The sequence below is a fragment of the Boleophthalmus pectinirostris genome, unplaced genomic scaffold (assembly GCF_026225935.1).
Source record: "Boleophthalmus pectinirostris isolate CB_2022bp ecotype Guang Dong unplaced genomic scaffold, ASM2622593v1 HiC_scaffold_20, whole genome shotgun sequence".
Taxonomy (NCBI): domain Eukaryota; kingdom Metazoa; phylum Chordata; class Actinopteri; order Gobiiformes; family Gobiidae; genus Boleophthalmus; species Boleophthalmus pectinirostris.
In genome coordinates, this window is record NW_026571153.1 from 31,135,425 (window position 1) to 31,159,374 (window position 23,950).

The window sequence follows — 23,950 nt, forward strand, 5'->3', positions numbered from 1 at the left end:
AAAGAAGAGTGTTTTTATTATCATTGTGGTATTGGAATTGGTATTGAGTATCAAGTCTATTCCTTAGTATTATCATGACAACACTAGTTTTTAATAATGTATAAATTTGTTAATTAATTAAACACAACTCTTTGTTTTTTGTTTATTTCACATGTTTAAATCATGAATGCTGTTGCTGTTGTTTTTGCTTTGACTAAAATGTTCCACAGTATGCCATTAAACATATTTACCTAGCACTGCATTTGTATCTTTAGCTCAAAAATCCCTTGAGAAACATGCAATCTTTCTGTGAGTGGGCTCATCTCTCCACAGATCTGACCTGTAAGTTGGCCAAGTTGCTTGTCGCCATGGAAATAAATAAGTTTAGAGCATCCAAATCTGAGTTACTTTATGTTATGATGTGTCTCTGTAATTTTAAGATTCAGAAGTATTATGTTAAAATTGTATCTTTGAATGTGGGGTTGGGACAGATTTCTTATGTTACAGAGTTTCCTATAAATAAAATGATTTGATTGAAAGCTTTTTATATTCAGTGTTTTTTTGTTTTGTTTTTTTGTTTGTTTGTTTTTTTTTAAATGAAATTAAGAAATTACATCTACTAAACTACTACCAAATGACATCACAAGGTGGATCAGAACATCTTGAGCTTTGGAGATCTAGACAGACTAATAATAAAGGATTACTGAAACATTTAATAACCAATTCACTGCTTGCTTGAGTGATCGCTCATCTTTGACTCTAAAACCTTAAAGAGCACGAGGACAAGTAGGATTAAATTCTGCTCCACATTTCTCCATTGAGGTAAAACAGAAAATATCAAGACACATTGTGAAATTATTATTCTACCCAATACACAAACAAGTAAAACCTTTTTTTTTAACCAGTTCTATTTTATTTGGTGTCGTACAATGTTGGAAAAATGTAAACATGAGGACTAAGAATTATATTGTGTGACAAGCGGCCATCCAGTGTGAATTCGGATCCACTCGTAGAAATGAGCCACCTGGAAACAAGAACAAAAACAGCAGTTTATGTTAATGACTAGAACCAAGAACTCACTATTGATACTTTAACAGACATCATGGAAGCCCATTTCTGCCAAAAAATAAAAACTAAAAGCCTCACAAGAAGATAAAATTATGTGTTTAAAACTCATAATTATACATTTTCAAGTCATAATTAGGAGTTTTTAAAACTGACTCTGAACCTGCCATGTAAGTAGACGGGCTGGTACGACCACTTGACCACTTTTCTGGAGAAGCAATGTATAAACCCAATACAAGGAAAATGTTAGTTATTTTACTAATTCACTTCAGAAAAAAATTTGAACTTTGCACATCAATTACTAGAAATGTGTGCATTGGAGGAGAGGGAGCAGCCCAAGAACACAGAGAAAAATCTCACACACTCTTATTTGTAAATTGTGAGATTTATCAGGACAAACGGTGCAACGTTTCAGCACTAGGCCTTCGTCAAGCAAACAGAATGAAAGCTCAGGTGGCCATCTTAAATAGGGTGTGGCAAGCACCCAAGGGTGACAGGTCATAAAGAAACAGTGTACCAAAATCCCATAATTCAAAAAACAAAGACAATCAACATACAGTATAATGATAATAATAATGGAATATTAATCATTAGTAGAAAAATCATTGAATAATAATAGAAAAATAAGAAGAATATCTGGATACATATAGACATAGTGTATATTCACCCAACTATAAAATAATGCTGTCGTGCCATATACACATCTATATATGTATATATGTATATATATATATATATATATATATATATATATATATATATATATATATATATATATATATATATATCAATGGATCTTAAAAATATAGCTCACTCCAAAACGAGAGAGACTTCATGATATAACAAATGCCTACAAAAAAAATGCTAAGATTGAAATCATCATCGAGTCCTTTTGGAGCTAAAGTTTGGAGAGTATGAATCCAAAATGCTTCCCATTGTTTAGGTGTCCGGTCAAGGTCCCCTCCTCTGAGCTGATTGGAGGGAGGACATGCTCAATGCCACAGAAACGGAAAGAACTAATATCGTGTCTCTGATCATTAAAGTGTACTGCTATTGGATAGTCCCGGTCTTTCCTTCTGATGGAGATCTTGTGCTCACTTATTCTTTGTTTGAGTTTTCTTGTGGTCTTGCCAATATAAGCTTGGCCGCATGGACATTTCAACATGTAGAGCACATGTGTAGATGCACATGTGATGACACTTTTTATGGCATATTTCTTACCAGTGTGAGGGTGTAAAAAAGTGGTCAGTTTTTACTGTATTATTGCATTGGGCACAGCTGCCGCGGTGGTAGTTGCTGCTAATTCACTTCACATAGCATCAAAATGTCACAGTTTTCAGTTAACAGAGATGGACACTTTGCACATAGTCATTCATATGGGATTTGTGTGGATATCTCTTTCATTTTTGTCTTTTTACATCATTCACTTCATTAACAAGCAAATGAAGCTTTGTGGAGAATGTGAAGCTGTCCTGAACTCTCCAGAGGATGGCTTCTCCAGGAAAAATACCCATGTGCCTGTATGGCAAGGGCAGATTCAAAGTCAACTTTAAAACTCATAATTATGACTTTTATATGCCCTCCACCGGTATTAAAGCAGAACTGAACATTAAATCTACTTATTATGTTATAAAGTTTATAAAGCTCCATTAGACCCAAAACAAATTAACCTGATGCTTAAAGGTGCACTGCGTCACTTTTCTGATGGAGGATCCACTACCTGCTTGTCTCCATGGATGTTATTGCTTTGCCTGGAATGTTCCTTGGTATGACATTAAACATACACAGCTAACATTTATTATTGCATGTGTTTCTATTGCTCCAAAATACAATCACTCTTTCTGTGAATAGGGGCGATGCTCCACAGATCTGACCTGTAATGTAGCGTAGTGCTGTAACCTGCTTGTCTCCTTCCTGACAGACAGGTTTAATCTATACTGTGGAACATTCTAGACAAAACAATAACACCTCCATGAAGACAAGCAGGTGGTGGAGCCTCCAATAAAAATCTTTAAACAGTCCCAGGCAGAAACTTTTGACAAGCAATTTCCACTGCTCCGTCCTTTTACCAGTGTGTAGACTCCAGGGAAGCCCGGCTCGCCACACTTGTCTCCCCAGCTCACAATGCCCCACAGGTAGGACACGCCCAGCTCATCTTCACACACCAGGGGCCCCCCACTGTCCCCCTGGCACGAGTCCACAGAGCCATTCAAATCCCCTGTGACAACAAACAGTTTAAACATGTCCTATATTACACAAAGCTGACTCTTGTGAGCTTTAAGCCATGTTAGAATGCTGTTACCTCCTCAAACATATACCTGGAGTTGTGTTTTGTTTCATTCACAAATATTTCTTTTACTATTAGTGTGTCTAAAATGATCCATATTAGTCTGGTACATAAAGTATTACCATATGACATCACCATCATAGATATAAGGGCAAAACACAGATCAGAAAATAGCATAATACTGGCCCTTTAAGAGACCATTTTGGGCAAAACTGGGTTCCATCTTCATTCCATCATTCAGTACTGAACTTTTTTGCGCTTGTAACCGTGTTATAATGCTCTATCTAAGGCTACATTCAGACTGAAGGGCTTAATGCTTAAGTCAGATTTATTTATTTATTTTTTTTTGGGGGGGGGGGGGTCGTTCTCATTTCCAATTAAACATGATTTAATGTATGTGATCTCCAGGGTGAACTTTAAATGCCCCAGAAGCGAGAGCGAGCATTGCTACAGAAGTAGCCTAAACGTTGGGCAAGTCTCCCAAAATACAGTCCAGTTCTTTGTAAAATGGACAGGTTACACGTCCATGGCCGCTTTGTGTGCCTGAGTGTTTAGGCTCTTTATTTTTTGTTGACATTGGAGCCAGGCCGCCTGTAGTTGTGCTTGGCCATTTCTTTGGCAATCATTTAAAAAACTGCCCAGTTCCAATAAGGCCCCTCCAGATTGGCCTGAATACAGCAGAATACAGAATACAGTCGCATGTCAGAAGATCAGATATGTGTCGGTTTCAGGAGCACATATCCAAGTAGTCTGGGTCACATTTGAAAAAATCTGATCTGTGTCGTTCAGACTGTCATTAAAAGATCAGATACAGGTCCTAAGTTTTGTTCTGCTTCTGTTTGACATAGATATTTAAGGATTTTCAAAATGGTCTCACCTGCACACATCATTCCTGCTTTGAAGCGATCTTTATAATGCTGCTCACAATTAGGAATCAGGGAGACATTCGCCCATAGCAGGACCCTAGCCGCTTTACCCTCTGGAAAAATACAGATATTTAGATATACATATATACATACTCACCATAGAGTTACAAGTCAGATCTGTTAAGAGGCATCCCTGCTCAAAAGTCAGGTTTTGGGATTGTTCGATACTTTAAGTATTACTTGGTATCACACCAAATGCCTCCTGAGGGTGTTTGGAGATTCTGTTGTGTAAAGCATCTTATTCTGCATTTTTGACCAAGAGAAAATAAATAAAGCTTAAAAATGCAAAAATCCTTTATCTCCGGTGTGTCGTCTTGTGTGTGGTACCTGCGGTGCGGCCCCAGCCTGAGATGCTGCAGGTGTGGTTGGGCTGGAACAGGTGAGGGGTCCAGGGCACACACACACACGGAGCGCACCGCCGGGTTCTCTCTGAAACACCTCTCTTTAAACGGGAGCTTCTGCAACTCCACCAGAGCGATGTCGTTCTCGTAGGTTTTACCGTTGTAACTAAAGAAGAGGAGGTTAAACTGCATATGACATGTTAGACTGCTCATTTCCTCAGACTCATTTTTGTAGGTCATCAAGCTTCCTGCTGACCGTTTCCCCGCTTGTGACCGTGGAAGGGCTGCAAACTAAAGATCAACCGATATGTTGTTTTTTTCATGGGCCATTATATCATTTAAATTTACTACAAATTCATCCAGACTCAACCTTTAAGATAACTGTGTAGTTTTGTGCAATTATCTCATCCCATTAAAGTGTTCAAATAAAGCTTCTTGTGTATTCTTTATGCATATCCGCTTGTGCTGGAGATTGAATTGAACCGGACCTGCATATGCGTCACCTAAAACTCACTGACTTATTAAACTTAATGTAGTTACAAGAGCTAAGAGGCCAGTTTACTCTTTTTGCCAGTCCCATGTCTGGATAAATGGAAAAGGATATATTGTTAAAGGTGCACTATATCACTTTCCTGGTGCAGGGTCAGCCTACATTTTAATAATTACTTGGAATGTTTCACAGTATGGTATTAAACTTAAGTATCTCCATGGAAACAAGCAGGAGATGCCACAAGACCAAGATACCAGTCAGAGGAGGGACTGCTGACTGTAGGTATGCATGTTCTTTAAGCAATAAAAACACCCATAATCAAAGAATGGTAGATGGACAAGTTTAATGCCACACTGTGGAATATTTCAGACAAATTAATACCATCTTCATCAAGACAAGCAGGTAGCCAACCCTTTACTCGAAAAGGTACACAATGCACCATTAATATAGGGCATCAGGTGTAAAAAAAAAAAAAAAAAAAGAACTGGACCTGCATTTTATGTCATTATTTGCCAATTTTCGCTTAATTATTAGAGTCACATGTTTGGATAAATAAAAAAGTTTATAATGCATTGATAATACTTTAGTCTAATATGTGCTTTTCCAGACACTCAAAATTGCTTTTCAGTTTCATGCATTATTCAATCAAATCACACTTTGCGGTGATAAGATTCTATTGAACAAAAACAGACCTGGAGTTGTGTTTTGTTTCATTCACACGTTAGCATAATATGGGCCCTTTAAGGTAGGGCATCAGGAGTAAAAAAAAAAAAAACATGAATTGAATGTATTTACAGTGGGTGGATGTGGATGTCTTGCACTGGGACGATGTCAGTTGTGTTTTGAGCTCTGTTCTTCTTCCACAAAGAGAACTTCACCATAAACGCAGAGGGGTTTGGCCTGTAAGGAATACATAAACATTACTATAACAGATATAAATGAATCAAATAAATACTACATGTTGTTCATTCACTCTAGGTTATATTTATACCTGACACAGTGAGCGGCCGTGAGGACCCAGCAGCCTCCGATGTACGCTCCTCCACAGTCAATCTTCTTCCCAGAGTCCACAAGCGCCACCTGCCACTGGATCTGGTACTGCATGACACGGTTAAAGTGATATGAAGTGTTGTATGTCATCTTTTTTTTGTGTTATTTGTAGATTAATTTATAACTCAAAAATATTGCTTTGGATCAATATAAAATAATTATATGGCTAAAGACTATAAAAACATAACTAAAAAGCAAGCCATATATACAGTATATGCCATATGCACTGACCAAAATATATGGAGCCTAATAGATTATATCACTGATGTCTATTGAATTATTTTATGTTTGTAAATTATTAAAAATGATTCAAAGCACTCGCTTTACTGCTCAGGCCATGTTCCTCCTCTCACCTATGGTCATGAGCTTTGAGTATTGACCAAAACAACAAGACGGCAGATACAAGCAGATACAAGCGGTCAAAATGAGTTTCCGCCACAGATTGAGTGTCGTTTCCTTAGAGACAGGGTGAGGACCTCAGTCATACAGGAGGAGCTCAGAGTAGAGCTGCTGCTCCTCCATGTCGAGAAGAGCAGCTGAGGGGACGGCATCTGATGCCTCCTGGACGGCTCACTGAGGAGGGGTTCATGTCCCACTGGGAGGAGGCCCTGGGAAAGATCCAGGACACACTGCAGGGACGATGCCTCTTGGCTGGCCTGGGAACACCTCAGGAGTTGGAAGAAGTGTGGGTAAAAAGAGAAGTCTGGACTTCTCAAACCGGCGCCTTTGTGATGCCAGAGTGATAATGAAGAAGAAAACAGCTGTTTTTTGATCAAATATGTTTCGCAACTCTTCCAAGTTGGTTCTTCAGTTCTGGTCAGACGCTGGTGGACACTTCCTTATATCTGCTTGAAGGAGCCAACTACACGGAAACTACTCTCTGAAACTATCACACCTACTTGTTTACTGTTTCTGTTTGTTGAGAGAGAAATATTAGCAGAATCATTGAGGCCCCTGATGGGAGCTTTCACACCTCTGAGCCTGACCCAGCTATCACAATGTTTTCTTTGTTTTGATTTAGGTTTGAGGCTGGAGTTGTAAATAGGAGAGAGATAGTGTCTGAGCCCTCCATTCCTGTTAAAGATGGATTGTCTTTTAACAAAGATGGCCTCCTTCACTCCCCACTTAAACCAATTCTTTTCTCTGGCACAGATCTGTACCTCACTATCCTCAAAGGAGAGGTCCATGACTTTTAGATGAAGATGTACAGCAGAGTGAGGTCCACTGCTGCTCTCTCGTCTGTGTTGGTACATCGTCTTGTGAAGTGGCTGTTTTGTTTCTCCAGTGTAGCGCTCACTGCAGTCTTCACTGCACTGAATGGAGTAGACCACATTGCTTTGTTTGTGGCTCGGTATTTTGTCCTTTGGGTGGACCGGTTTCTGTCTTAAAGTGTTTATATGTCTGAAAAAGACTGGGATTTCATGCTCCCTGTGTATTTCTGTTACTCACTGGTCTGGCAGGCACACCTCCAACCACCCTCTTTACGCGGCCTCTTCCTCTCTCCACCCCCACCTCGTCATCCACAATGTCCATGTTTGGAACGCCACATTTCACCTGAGACTCCATGTTCTGTCTGCTCAACCTGATCTCTAAAAAACACAAAATGTAACACTTCATTTTAATTACAATTAAAGAGCCCATATTACACTATTCAGTGTGATGTCACAGAGATAACGGGGCAGTCAGTTGAGTGTGTGGACTCATAAGTATCTTGGAACACTCACTGATTCAGAATTGTGTTTTGACCATAATTGTGCTGCTGTGTGTAAAAGAGGCCACCAGCGCCTTCACTGTCTGAGAAAGTTGTCCTTTTACCGTGTAGAGAGAACCATGACGTCCCAGAGTATTTTAAAAGACATGCAACATCCACTTAACTCAGAGTTTCAGCTGCTAAAAGCTCAGAGGCTTTTAGGCCCAAGATCTAGAACGAATCGTTTTAAAATGAGCTTCGTTCTGCTATCATACTTATGAATAAATTGTAAGATTGTGTGTTTTTAACATATTTAATATTTATTGTGATTTTAGCCAAGCATGATGGATGAATTTAACTAATTGTTTATAGACCAAACCATTCTGCACTGGAGCACTGTAACACTTTATTTTGTAATTGTGTTTTTATACGTGTTTTGTGGATGAATGAAATGTGGAACCTACGGGTACAAATAAAGCACCCTAACCTAACTATTTTGTGCATATTTAGTTTCTTCTCTTAAACAGAAAACACTCATCCATCTTGTGATGTCATGTGGTAATAAAGGAAGTGCTCCACACACCATTTTAAGGACTTTTGACCATTCAAAAGATGGAATTTGTTTCTTTTTTCCCCTTTGTTTGTTTTTTAATCTATGGAAATGTTAGTATTCTAGTCTTAAAGGATTGTGTTCATTGTGTAACTTCTGTAAGATTTTTTTCTCCATAGAAATGTTATCCCTTGGTCTGGAGTGTTCCACAATATGGTATAAAACATTTATCATGGACACTAAACCAGACCCAGTTACAGGTCAGATTTGTGGAGAGGCCACCGCAACTCAACAGTCAGAATGTTTGTTTTTCTAGGTATTTTTGAGCTATAGAAACACCTGTAATTGAATACATGTAAAGTAGAGCTGTTTAATGTCATACTGTGGAACATTCCAGGCAGAACAGTGACATATCTATAGAAATAAGCAGGTGATGGAGCCCCAACCAAACCAAAAAGTTACATAGTGCAACTTTAAGGCTCATCAATGCTCCACTTTTGTATGTAAACAGATGTGTTCCAAGTGTAGAAACCATCACAGCATTTATATTTCCAAATGTAATTCTAATGTCAAGGCTGTGTTCTGTTAAACAACCACCAGAGGGCACTACAGGTCAGTTTGAGAAATGACTAAAAAGGATGAAATAGAGCAACAAATAAACAAACAAACATAGAGGTGCCCACAAAAGAGCCTGGAAAATGAGGTGACAGAAGCATGTATGTGTTTTGCAGCTGGTTCTAGACACTTTTAAACACTTTCACTGTCGAGCTGTGTTCACTACTGCCCCCAGAGGTTAGTTCAGGTACTGCTCTGGTGCCAAGATTCCAAGACCGGATTATCCATATGCTGTGTTGGGGAGTAGCAGATTACATGTACCGGTGTTATGTAATCAGAGTACAAATTATGAGTAACTGTATTCAGTTACAGTTACTGTTTCAGTGAGTGGTAATTGGATTACAGTTACTTGGTTGAAATAAATGGATTACACGGCGGTATTTTCCTGTTTTCACATTTTGGGAAATTCCTTTTTTTGTTTTTTTTGTTTTTTTTTTGTTTGGTAATTCCACTCATTGCCGGACACTAAAACCAGGTCTAAACCAGGTCTAAAACCAGGTCTAAAACCAGGTCTAAAACCAGGACTAAGGCAGAACTAAAGCAGGTCTAAAACCAGGTCTAAAACCAGGTCTAAAACCAGGTCCAAACCAGGTCCAAACCAGATCTAAACTAGAACTAAATCTGGTCTAAACCAGGACTAAACCAGGACTAAATCAGGTCAAAACCAGGACTAAACCAGGACTAAATCTGGTCTAAACCAGGTTTAAACCAGGTCTAAACCAGGTCTAAATCAGGTCTAAACCAGGACTAAACCAGAATTTAACAGGACTAAATCATGCTGCGCGGACCGTGTCTTCTCTTCTATCAATAATATTTTTAATATGGTTCAGTAAAGTCTGGGCTTTTTATTGTCTTTTAGCAGACAAAACATCTTATGTGAAGATTTCCTCGTCTTTGCTTCTCTAAGGCAAATCAAGTAATCTAAAGTACTCAGATTACATTACTCACTTTAAGTAATTTAATGGATTCCGTTACAAACTACATTTTGTATGTATTTGTATGTAATCTGTAATCTGTAAGGGAATACATTTTAAAAGTCACCTTCCCAACACTGTCCATATGGGCCAGTTTTCTTAAATTTGTATGTTATTCACTTGAAAATGTTAACTGGCCATACATAAATCATTAACACTAATTTCATAATAACAACAATAATAATTCTAATACCGAACAAATGAAGATTACATGACCATTCATTCCCTCTTCCCCCAATCTGTCAGTTGAGTCAGTCCACAAGTATGCGCAACATATCATTTTTTTAAAAACACGGCAGGAATGAAATATGGACTTGCTTCAATTGAGTAGTTGTGCAAAAAGAAAATTGAAATAAAAAAAAGAGAAAGACTCTAGAGATCAATGTTCCAGAGATCAATATTTTTTTGTAAAAACATGAGGAACTGTCTACATGTATATAGCTGGATGCTGTAAATTATGTTTGGCTTCTTTGCTGGGTTGATGTAGAGAGAAATGCCCTTGCTTATGTGTACTATTTTTCACAGGGATTTTGGTTAGGCATAGTGCTTTATCACGGAAGCCGAGAGGGGTCAAAACTAACGCAAACGCCACAACAAATACAAATGCGACAACACAACAAAAAGCCATAACACACCAAAAAAAGACACAACGGAAATGACCGCTGGACTATTTTAATGCGAACGCCGCAACAAATACAAACGCCACAACACAAACACAAACGTCACAACACATTAAAAAGCCACAATGCATTAAAAAGCCACAACAGAAGTGACCATGGGGTCCGTCGGAAAATATAGTCCCGCGGTCACTTCCGTTGTGGCTTTTTAATGTGTTGTGGCATTTGCGTTTGTGTTGTGGCGTTTGTATTTGTGGTGGTGGTGTTTGCATTAAAATAGAGTTCCACGGTCATTTTCGTTGTGGCTTTTTTTTGGTGTGTTGTGGCTTTTTGTTGTGTTGTCGCATTTGTATTTGTTGTGACCCCTCTCGGCTTCCGTACTTTATAGTCCTACATTGAATGAATATGGCTCTGTAAGATTTCACATGTTTTGAGGAGACGGACCAGATTACAGACAAAACAACACAGGGGATGGACAGAAGTCATGTTTATCAGAAAGAAGTACACAGCTCACCTTTTCTGGGGGTGGTGATATCTGCAGAAAAAACACAGGAAGATAAATTAGTACTTTTTATTATTTTTATACACATTTAATACATACATTTCTAATGTTAATCATTAAAGATTTCTTCTTCTCTTCCATACTACTGAATTTTCCTTCAACAATGTCTGAAAACTCAGTTTATTTTATTTTATTATGAACATTATACATACTTCGGTCTTCTGTCTCAAAGTCAGTTGCATTTTGAGCTGTGGGGAAAAAAACGTATACATTAAAATTGTTTTATATTATGTTTATATAGTCTTAACTAGGGGTGTAATGATATCCAAGTCTAACGATACGATATTGTCACGGTATGAACCTCACAGTATGATATTTATTGCGATATCATGGGAAAGCTCACGTATAGTTGGGAGGCTCATGATTAGGGATGTAACGATATCCAAATCTCTCAGTTCGATAGTTTCACAATATACATCTCATGGTTCGATATTTATTTCGATATTTTGTGGAGGTTAACAAAACTGTTAATATGCAAAATTTTCCTCTTAAAATGCCTTGACAAGACTTAATCCAAAGAACTAAGACTTAAAAGTTCTTAAAACTGTTATTTCTTTTTGTACTCTGCTCTGAAATGGAGCAAAGGATCATGGTCTATGTAGTTCGATGTCTTTTTTTAGCTGTTGCTGCACCATAACTCTTCATTTAAGCGAAGAGACTTATAATTCGATATTTTGTGATGGTCCACGATATTATTGAGAGAACATCCCTAGTCTTAACCCACTGATTTTTGAGTAGATAAAAATGAAAAGTTTAGAAAATTAAATGAATAAATGTCACTTTTTAATTATTTTATGTTAATGAAATCATGTATTTGTTTGACTTTCTATTAAAGAGGGAGTATTTGACTTCTATGGGGTATTAACAGTAACACATAACATACTTAGATGACCATGTTCTCTTTTATCTTTTGGAAAATGCACTCTGAGTCCCTCTTTCATTTGCTCTCCACACTAAGTCAGTCCCCTTTCAGAGCGCTACCACAAGTCATCATGTGCAGTTTTGTGTCATGTTTTTGTACATTTAAGGAGAATTGTCGCGTGGAAGCGTGGGTGACGTAGGCTTGTGGGCGGAGCCTTGTACAGAACCTCACAACTAACCGAAGGAGGGTTTGAATAGAGCCCAGGAGAGAACGCTAAATGACTCAAACAAGCATGGATGACTCTAAAGCCTCTTAATACATGTTTCTGATGAGGGAGCAACATTATAACGTGGGAGAAAGCTCAAAAAAGTAGATTTTACATAATACCCCGTCTTTAAAGAAAGTTTTTATTTAACTTTAAACTTATAAATGTGAAAAAAGTTATTTAAGGTAATTCTTTTTATTTGTGAGCGTGCAGATTCAACATTTTATGCTGCTAATACATGCCATGACGACACACTTTTAAAGGTGCATTTTGCAACTTTTCTAGTGCTTGTTTCTATGAATACATCATTGCTCTGCCTAGATTGTTCCACAGTATGACATAAAACAGCTCTACTTTACATTTATTCAATTACAGGTGGTTTTACAGCTCAAAAATACCTAGATAAACAGGCAAAAACTGACTATGAGTAGAATTGCCTCTCCACAGATCTGACCTGTAACTTGGTCCAGTTTTTTTCTCCATGAAGATAGAAAGGTTTAACACCATACTGGGAAACATTCCAGACAAAGTAACAACACCTCTCTGGAGAAAAGCATTCGACGGACCCTCCACCAGAAAAGTTACACAATGCACCTTTAAGAACATAATACTAATTCAGTCTTGTATAAACCAATAATAGTAATGATCTCACCTGGTGTTTTCACCTCGTCTCCTCCGTCCAGACAGTCCCTCACTCCGTCCCCGACTGCAGATCTGGGGATGCACACTCCAGAGTTACACCTGAACGCATCTCCTCTGCACTCTGAAACAACACCAAAAAGTGTGAATAAATCAACAATAAATCTGTCAATATTTAATAGTCCTATATTACGCAAAATTGAGTTGCTTCATCAAAAACAGACCTAGAGTTGTGTTTTGTTTCATTCACACGTTTGAGCAACTTTTTATTATTAGTCTGTCTGCATCTCCAGAGCTCAAAATGCTCTGTTCCACCTTGTGATGTCATGTGAAGTGGTAGTTTTGAAGTTATCAGCTCCTTTTACCTTTAGTTCAGTAGGCATTGGCAATTTCAGGGCTGAAATTATCCAAATGATTCTAGTGAAGGTGCATTGAGTTTAAAAACAAAGTGGAGCACTTTCTGCTTTAACACATGACATCACAAGGTGGAACAGAGTGTTTTCTGTCTGAGACAATAACTTAGCCTAAATATGCAGGATTTGTGTGTTAAACATATGTGAATGAAACAAAACGCGACTCCAGGTCTGTTTGAGATGAGGAAATAACATTAGAACATAGATCAGAAAATAGTGTCATATGGGCCCTTTAAAATGTATTTGATTGTTTTTCACCAGTAGGTGGCAGATGTGAAACTTGTTTCCTCCTCTCAGATAGGAAGTGAACATGGGCACTCTTCCAGCACCATCAACTCTGGCTCTAATTTGTGTGAAAAGTCCCTCAGTCGTCCAGGTAGAGAAATTAGTTTGTCAACTGGACAAAAATTTTGTTTGGTCGAATACGTTTCACAGCTCATCTCAACTGCTTCTTCAGTTCTGGTCAGAACGCTGGTGGACACTTCCTTATATCTGTCTGCAGGGAGGAGCTAACTAACTACTCTGAAACTAACACACCTACTTGTTTACAGTTTCTGTTCGTTAGTTAGGTCTATTGACCTGTACTGGGTGTGGGGTCTAATTAGCATAATCATTCAGAGCTTCCACACCTCTGGACCTGACCTGACTACACCTGTTGTTCTCTTGTTTGTTTTGATCTAGGTTTGAGGATGGAGTTGTAAATAGGAGCTAGATGGTGTCTGAGTCCTCCATTTCTGGCTTCTTTAACTTCTGGCTCTTATTCACTTTCTATAAAAAAAAAACAAAAAAAAACATTGCCCCTCTCTCTGTAACTCTGTCATTTTAGTCTTAAAATGTTCATATTAACCCGCTTTACGTGATCCCAGTGTTTTAATTTCACTATTTTGTTCCTAAATCAAGATATGAATATTAATAACAGATGAATCAGGTGCTCTTTTTCCTTAAGGTCACTCCAGCTAGTGTTATGAACAGATTTGATTCACAGCGCTGCTAAGGGAAGGGGGTTATCTTCAACAGTCTCACTCTGGATTGGCTCTTTGGCTTTTTTGGTTGCTATGATATTTGCGATGGGAATTCCAAATATGGATTTCAGCTCCAAATTCTCTCCTATAACTGCAAGCCTCCATGAGCTTCATTTGACTCGAGCAGAACGTTGTGAGTGACGTCAGGCTCACTCTTTTAACAGTCTATGGTTGTGCACATGACTAATAAATAAAAACTTGTGTAACTTTACTTTTGCAGCACATCTCGTCGCTTCGGTCTCCACAGTCATCGATGCCATCACACGCCTGCAGCCGGGAAATGCATTTGGAGTTTACACAATTAAAGTTGCAGTCTGGAACACAGAACAACAAATGGACCGTTACCATGGCAATACACTCTACAAACATGTGCCACATTTGTTTTTAGATGGTCTGAAAAGGACGAAAGGTAAGGAAGGAATAACTTTGAACCACTGCAAACTGTTTTAAATGAACTGGTTCTGTTTTTCACCTTTTTTAAGACAGCAGAAATCATGCACCAGTCTCTTGCTATTTTTACAACTTATTTTGAATGTATTTATTAATAATTATTTGCTCTTTGTTATTATAATACTCAGTACAGTTCCCCTGTGGATCAATAAAGTTTATCTAAGTCTATAAGTCTAATGTTCTGCTCTAATTTGAAATAAATGAATGCATTATAATAATAATAATTTTTAAAAGGTGTTTATAATTATAGATACAATTATGTCATGATTTTTTACACTATAAAATAATGCAGCTCAATGTAGAAGTATCTCATGTATTCAGAATACAGTCCTCTGATTGGACTATGTATCAGAGTACATTAGAAAATACATTTTAATATACACTGGCTGGGTGACAGTAGCTCAGTTGGTGGAACATTTGTCCACTGATCTGAAAGGATGGAGGTTCAAATCCCACTCTTGACATAAACATCATTGGTTGAGCGGTCAGGTGTTGTGCCTATGGCCGAGATACTAAATCCAAGTCTCCTCCAGTATCTCAAGTATTCAGAACACAGTACTCTGATTGGACCATGTATCAGAATAGGTTATAAAATACATTTTAATTTAGGTATTTATCTTTAACTAAATACATTTTCAAAGTATTTCTCCAATCACTGCTCATGTTGTGTTTGTATTTGACCTTTGACGGGGCCGCTGTAGCAGTCTGCCTTTGCGACTGTGTGGTCCATGCCGCTGTGGGTGAGGAGGCCACACTCTCCCAGGTTATTCTCAAACCCCTCACACTCAACATGGACACAGCTCTCTGGGTAAGATCTCTGCCCATGCTTCTTCTTCAAGTCGGAAAACTGGATTTTGGCGACCTCTTGTGCACCTCTGGGAAAAAACACATAAATTAGTGACGTCATTTTTTATTTATTTATTTAAAATAGGGACAAAACACATTAATGAACATATACATGATATGTAAATATGTTATCAGATTGTAGCCCAAGGCTAATTTCCATCTCCTTGTTCATGAATGAGTCAGCTCTTTTGAGCAGTTCCTTAAAGGGTCCATGTTAGGCTAGTTTCTGATCTGTTATAATATATTATAACATATTTTATAAGTTTTAAGAAAACACATAAAACATAATTACACACAAATAAAAAAGAGATAATGATAACAATAATAACACCCTAACATCCTCACCCCTGTCATAATTTGGTAATCTTTTAGTGAGTCATGTGCTCAAAAATAACTGATCTAGACTCATTAATCGTTAGGCCCGAGCATCATAAGCTGGTGAAGGACCTATCAGTATCACAAGACGATGTTCCTTGTGGGCAGGAAGTGAAATAAAGTGATATTTTTCACACACGAGCAGTGAAGCAACAAAAACTGTACACAGTTTTGGAGACTTTGGATATTTACAAATTGCTCCCATTTGCACAAATGAACTAAGATTTCAGTGAAATTTTAAACAGTTATTAAACTCTCTGCCCTAAAGCTACTAAATGTGAAAACATTTAATTTGGTGTGTTAGCACCCCCTACAGATTGAAATAAAATTTTATATGGGGGGAAAAAATTGTTTTTCAAAAATTTCTGACATTTTACACAAAATTCCATTTTGCCATTTTGATCCAAAAAGTCAATGACACCCAAAGCCATATTTTTTATGATGTTGCCATAGTGATGACATAAACTCTCCATGTTATTCCAATGGTAAAATCCACAAATCGCACAAACTTCGGCCCGAGTTCACTCAAATTTTAATCGTGGGTGCACACCCCAACCCTGAACAGACTGATGTAAGAAAATACAAAACTAGCTGCAGTAGCACCCCTTAGGTAATTTGTATAGAACGATAACATGTTATTTGTCATAGATATACAAACTTTGATAGGCACATTTGTGACATGGTCTCGATTTAAAAACACACCCCATTTACATTGTGTTGCCATAGTGACAAGCCTTGCCAGTGGGACGTTCTTACATAAACTTTGGCGTAGCCAAACCAAATTTGGTAGCCACGCAGTAGTGACCACGCCCCTTCACAACCCGGAATTCTACCATCTTTGATTTTTTATTTAATTTTTTTAAAATAAACACGTGTAAAAATGTTGAAAAATGGCAGGATTAGGTTAGGAGTTAGGGTAAGGGTTAGCATTAGAGTTAGGGTCTGTTAGTTGAGTCCAATTTCCTCACAGTGGATGTTGACGTTCTCTACAGTACACATTTGCGGCGGCCTTGTTCCACGACGAGCCACAGATCAGCTTCCTGTCGGTGGTCTCAGGGTTAAAGGGGTTTGGTATCTCCAGAAGGATCACACCTGTGTCCGGGTCCTCACTGCTGTCGTAGATCTTATGCTCCGCTTTGGATTGAAACAAAATGAATATTATAGGTCTTATATCACACAAAACTGACTCCTGTGAGCTTTAATCATGTTATAATGTTGTTTCCTCATCAATCCTGCATTATTGGTTTTATAGTAGACCTTGTGATCTCATGTAGTGGTAGTTTCAAGTCAACAGCTCCTTTTAGTTCAGAGGAGATTGAGATAGAGTTTTAAAAACAGTAGAGCAATTATACAACCACATGACATCACAAGGGGGAACAAAGTGTTTTCTGTTTGAGAGACTGAGCCTAAATGTGCAGGGTTTGTGTGTTAAACGTGTGAATGAAACAACATTGTGATGAGGAAACTACATTAGAACACAGATCAGAAAATAGCGTCATATGGACCCTATAAAATGCACTACCAGTCAAAAGTTTGGACACACCCTCCCATTCAATGTGTTTTTACTCTGAAGATCTGAGGTCCAAAATCTACAGTGTTTATAGAGGCGTTCAAACTCACATGAACAGGTGTCTGCAAAATGAGACACAATCGGACGGCGGTTTCGACAAGCAGAAGCCATTGCCTAAAAGAGCACCAAGAAAACCAGTTAGAACGGCAAATAATGATTATTTAAATGATTGAAGATGGGGTATTACACAATAAATTTTTTTGTTTTGTTAGTTTAAATATCTTTATGACCCAATATACATGTTTATTTTGTAGTCTTCAGTGGGTTTTAAGTGTTACAGTCACATATACCAGCTGCTAGTTTAGCTAAACTTACACATTAGGAGCAGTAAATGAGAGTAACTGAATTTTACCTATGAAAGAACATTCCCTTTTTCCTGATTTTGTTGTTTATAGAATTAAAATGACCAAATAGCATAGGTTAAGTCTCTGGCATTGCATATGAAGAGGTGGTCCTCTTGGGATGACATCCGTTGCTGTTGCTCAAGTAGAATCTTTTTCTTTTTTGTTTGTTTTAAACAAGGACAGTGCATAGAAAACATTCATCTCACAGAGAAAGGATGCTCTGTGCCAGATTTAACTACAAGCTATTTTCCATCTGCACTCCTTGTGCAGGTTCAAAATACAATTCAATAAACTATTTACATTAGACCAACAGTGTCTCCGTAAAATAACCACTATCCAAGTCATCCATCCATTTTCCACTTATCCGGGGCCGGGTCGCGGGTGCTGCAGTCTAAGCAGAGACTCCCAGACTTCCTTTACCCTAGACACTTCCTGCAGCTCCTCTGGAGGGACCCCTAGGTGTACTCACACCATCTGAGAGACATAGTTCCTCCAGCGTGGCCTGGGTCTTCCTCGGGGCCTCCTCCTGGTGAGACATGCCTGAAACACATCACCAGGGAGAGGCCCGAGTCACCTCAGCTGCTCTTCTCAACGTGGAGGACCAGCAGCTCTACTCCGAGCTCCTCCTGCGTGACTGAGCTCCTCACCCTATCTCTAAGAACGTGCTGCAACGATCCGCCCGTCAATCTCACATTCCATCCTCCCCTCACTCATGACCTCACCCCAAGATACTTGAACTCTCTATCTAAAACAATCAAAATGTATTCATTCTAATTTTCATAAATACAAGGTTTCATTATCATTATTTTCTAAAATATTCACGTTCTTTGTCATCAAAGTCCTATATACCAAATTCATCAGTATTATTATCCTGTAAAATACAATCCGTCAACAACATTACCGTCAAAAACATTACCATCTGATCTGAGTCTTTATGCTCCCGAGGTCGCGCTCGCTAGTCTTAGCAACAGGTTTGATTGACAGCCTTGCTAAGCCCCGCACTGCTGGTTTGACAGAGGGCAGGAAGTTAACTTTAACAGATTGGCTCTTTGGTTGCTCTGATACTCGTGGTGGGAATTCTGAATGGCTCCAAATTTATCCCAATAACTGCATGCCTCGATGAGCTTCATTTGACTGCAGCCGAACACATCTTAGGTCATTTTAATGTAATGACGATCTTTTTCTTCACTTTGCCAAATATATATGACCTAAAAATATATATGACCTAAAAATATATACGACCTAAAAATAAGTAAACACAGATATAAACATAAAGAGTGATGGGGTTTACCTGGCAGTAGGATCTGTAACCACGGTAATTTCGTCCACAAACGGCTGTAACGTTTTGAGTGGGACAGAGATACGGAGGTTTACAGTAACACTGCCCATTCACACAGCGCTCCCAGGGATAACAGAACACCAGACCACAGGACAATCTTGTATGTCTACAAACAACAGAGTGGCAGAGTGGTTAGCCTGTCTCCTCCTCTCTCAGTAAGGAGGCTGTGGGTAAATATTTTACAGTGCAAAGGTGCATCCAGACTGTGGGGTCAAAAAACATGTCGGACGCCTCTAGTTGGATGCCTTTGCATTTGAGCTTAGACGACCCTAAAGTGTGTTTTGGACGCTGTGGATGAAGGGGAGAAAAATGCCTGACGCATGTCCAGGGCGTCCGTTGCCCTGGAATTCAGTCCAGGTACAGTCCTGGTTTAGTCCTGGTTCAGTCCTGGTTCAGTCCTGGTTCAGTCCTGGTTCAGTCCTGGTTCAGTCCTGGTTCAGTCCTGGTTCAGTCTGGTTCAGTCTTGGTTCAGTCTTGGTTCAGTCTTGGTTCAGTCTTGGTTTAGATCTGGTTTAGATCTGGTTTAGATCTGGTTTAGATCTGGTTTAGACCTGTTTCAGTCCTGGTGTAGTCCTGGAGATCGGCTCAGCAGCTGTGGCGTGTATGTTTATACTTATTTATACTCCGCTCATGACATAGCATTGGGTTCCTGTTTTATGGTGTTTGTGGCTCCCAGCCATGGTTCTCTGGTCTTTCTCTTTCTTCTTCTTCCGGATAAAGTAACGTCACTAGACAGTCATCCGTGATTGGTTGACACGACATGTCCGATGCCAAAAGTTCAGCATTTTCAACTTCTGACACCAATGCCAGGATGCCCTAAACGCACGTCCACATAGACTTTGTATGTAAATGGATGCCAGGCTGAACACACTACAGCAGTACTCTTACTTGAGTACAAGTTTTGGTGACTCTTCTCATTGTGAGTGGCAAAAGCTTTATGTTGACAGTACTAATGATCTGAACCTGTTATAATTTTTTAGTTCTTACTTTTGGAGGTCTGTCCTTTTTGAGCATTATTTAAAGGGCTATTTTCTGATTCATGTTCTAATGTTGTTTCCTCATCACAAACAGACCTGGAGTTGTGTTTAGTTTCATTCACACGTGTTTAACACACAAACTCTGCATATTTAGGCTGAATTCTTCTCTAAAACAGAAAATATACTGTTCCACCTTGTGATGTCATGTGGTAGTACAGGAAGTGCCACTGTGTTTTTAAACTCAATACACCTTCACCAGAATCATGTGGATAATTTCAGACCTGGAATTGTCAACCTCTACTGAACTAAAGGTAAAAGGAGCTGTTCACTTGAAAACTACTACTTCTGGAACTACTGCACTGGAACAGAGCATTTTGAACCTTGGAGATGCAGCTATACTAAAAAAAAGAGAGTTACTTTAACATGTGTGAATGAAACAAAACACAACTCCAGGTGTGTTTTTAATTAGGTAACATGGTTAAGTTACTCTTACACATGCTTGTATTTGAGTCATTTTTTTTTTTTTAAAGGGACAGTGCATATTCATGTACATTTATTTGTAAATACGCCAGAATTAGCCCAAAGTCTACTTTTCATCTGTAGTCCCTGGCAGGTCAGAGAGATAGAGACATAAAACATAAGAACATAAAACACGTCACAATAGACAAACACACAATCATGACAAGCATTTCTGGGACAACTATTATACTACTACCTGAGTGTCATTATTTTGAAGAAACTTGAGAAAATTGTTGGTTACTCTGCCCACATCTGCTCAACATCATTAAGTGAATAGAGAAAACTTATTCTATCTTATTCTAAATGAGCCTTACCTCTGTTCTAAACACTCCTTTGGGCCCACGACCTCGTCTTTTGCTACTGCGACGCTCTCAGTCGAATTCAGCTCCTTCATCACTTCTGTTCTGTTCTGTTCGACTGGTGGACCAAGATCCAACTGCTCTGGGGGGCTCTCCTACAACCAACAATATTAAGAATGAAATGACACTTTGCAGTGACCTCACGCTGGGGGAGTTCTACATGTATCTCTATGGTGGAATGTTCAGCAGTTCCTATGGTGACACAATGCACACAGTAGTAAACAATACTACATAAGTTTTAAGATTTGAGACTCATAATTATGACTTTTAAAATCGGTAAAGATGACTTCCTCTGAAGCTTTTATTCTGTACCACCGGACAACGTCCCCAGGTGAGGTCAACAGCTCTCCTCCCCGCACTGAAAACAGTGTTGGAGGAGAACTGCTAACTAAATATTTTGTGTATTAAGGCTGGGTCTTTGCAAGGCCACGCCCACATCGCTCCATGTGACACATCACCACCAACAGTGTGAGGGTTCTCCCTGCTCCTCCTACCCCTCCTTTCCCTGCTCCCTCTCTCTGTATTTACTTACCTTATTTGTTTTTTCCTGGGCGGGTCCCCAAATCATCTCACCTGCTGAGCTCCACTCCTGATCCTCGTCAGTAATCATCTCCGGCAATAAAAGACCTGCTGACCTGCTCTCCAGTGCCAGATCGTTCCGTCAACCAAGTGTTCAACCGTTTTGGAGCCAGCCTCATCCTGTTACCACCTGTTCCGAAAGCCTCTGGTCAGCCTCTTCACCATTGCACTTCAGCCAACCCGGACCCGTCCTACCTCCCCTGGAATCTATCCCCCTGTCCACGACTATTTTTGTTAATAAATACTTTTGTTACTGCAAATTTGGGTCCGACCAGTGATTCCTAACAAACAGACCCATAACACCGGCAACTCAATGGATATTTGTAGATCTTGCTAGTGAGAAGCAGATTTTTTTTTCATTAGTTTTAAAATGACTATGCTATACTGACAAATGTGATGTGTCACTGATTGAGAAAATAAAATTGTAGACCAAAGTTAGTACATCACAGTGGGTGTATGCCTGTGGCGGTGAACACGGGGCTTGATCGGCATTATGGCGTCTTAAAAATAAGTGAGTAAAGATTATACATGTACAAATCACTCCAAATACAACTTCCAGAGGATAAATGAGAAGGGGAACAGCTATAACATGATTAAAAACTCTGGAAAGCTGATTTTGCAGAATGTGTTCTTTAAATGACCTGGAGAAGATATGAGGAAAAAACACACCAGGCCTAAATCCAGACCAAAGAATTAAAGATCTAAAATTTAAAGGTGCACTATAACTTTTTGGTTGGGGGACTCTCACCTTTTTCTTTCTATGGCAATGTCATTTTATAGCTCAGAAATGCCTAGAAAAACAGACATTTTGACTCACTCCACAGATCTGACCTGTAACTTGGTCTGGTCTCCATGAAGATAGAAAGGTTTAATGCTATACTATCAAACTTTCCAGACAAAGCAATAACATATCCATGGAGAAAAGCATTTGACGGACCCTGCACCGAAAAAGTTACACAATTGCACCGTTAAGAATGTCTAAATACATTGAAAAAACTCACCAAAATATGTTTCCTTACCGATAAAGTCTGAAGCACCACCAGCAGCAGCAGAAATAAGCCTGCTAGTTTCATCCTGACCCACATATTTTAGCTCCAAATCTATAACAAATGACAAAATGATCCAAACTATAACAGACTTTTGACTTTAGCACACAGACAGTTCTTTAAAGTGTGAATGGACAGAGGTATGGAAGCTCTGCTGTTGTGACGTCACCAATCAAGAATCAATATTGTGTCCTTTTTTGGCCCTCATTGATTTGATGGGAGGAGTTTTACGGTTTACCCAGACTAAACAAACTCCCAATGTGGGCGAAAGGAACAAAGTGCATGTGCTAGAATTTTGGGTGAAAATAAATGACAAAGTTAGAGTTTTGACTGTTTCAAAGGTGTAGAGATTTCTTTTATTACTTTTTTGTGCATATAAAGCATGTCAAAGAAAAAATATATATATTAGTAGTAATGTATGTAATGTGACACCCCCCGTTACCCTCCCCCACTGTCTCCAGAGAAAAGAAACTAAATAGGAAAACACTCATCTCTTATATATACATGCATATACACATACAGTCCCTGACAAGTCTTGTCACTTATCCATTTTGTAGAAACAAAAGCTTATAACCTGACTTGAAATTAATTGATTTGTTTTAGAAATGTCTCATATGAAGCTAAAACCCTCCCAAATTATGCTCAATATACTAAAATAAATTTGCTTCACTGAAGAAAGATTGATCATTTAATGAACACAGAAAGGTCAGATTTTGGCAAGACAAAAGTCTTGTGGCCTTGTCATATGATGCACCCAATCCTAGATTACAGCCTCACCTGTGATCAGTTACTGATCAATCAATTAGTGGGTGTGTATAAAAAGAACCCAGCACACCAGACCTTCACATCAACTGCAACTTGACCTCTGACAACATGCCTAAGATCCACCCTGAGACCAAAGCCTTAATTATCAAGAGGCTGAAGACCAGATCCACTGCTGAGGTGGTGACACCTTCAATGTGTCTCAGCGTCAAGTACAAAGAATAAGAAAAAAGATCTGAAATGACTGGAGATGTTTTTTGACAAGCCCAGGTCCGGCAGACCCCGCAAGACAACTGCTCGGGAGGACCGTTTGTTGATTCAAAAATCCAAGGCCCCTTTTCCACTGCAGCAGACTCCACCAGGCCTGGTCACCTCAAGTCCCTGTGTCAACCACAACAGTTTGTAGAATTCTGTCTCGAAATGGCCTCCATGGTCGA

At 38.9% G+C, this 23,950-nt stretch overlaps 1 protein-coding gene across 1 annotated transcript; it reads right to left on the reverse strand.

Annotated features, from left to right (window-relative positions):
* Positions 1-854: 854 nt before the first annotated feature.
* Positions 855-22,891, reverse strand: LOC110163434 (complement factor I-like). The gene is given in 18 exon segments (XM_055156165.1): positions 855-1,003; positions 3,114-3,262; positions 4,209-4,310; positions 4,585-4,660; positions 4,662-4,764; positions 5,884-5,988; positions 6,080-6,186; positions 7,588-7,727; positions 11,099-11,119; positions 11,299-11,334; positions 12,926-13,036; positions 14,560-14,661; positions 15,479-15,672; positions 16,987-17,152; positions 17,639-17,702; positions 19,224-19,377; positions 21,082-21,221; positions 22,725-22,891. Coding segments are annotated over 18 exon segments (1,905 nt in total). The 5' UTR covers positions 22,791-22,891; the 3' UTR covers positions 855-934.
* Positions 22,892-23,950: the final 1,059 nt, after the last annotated feature.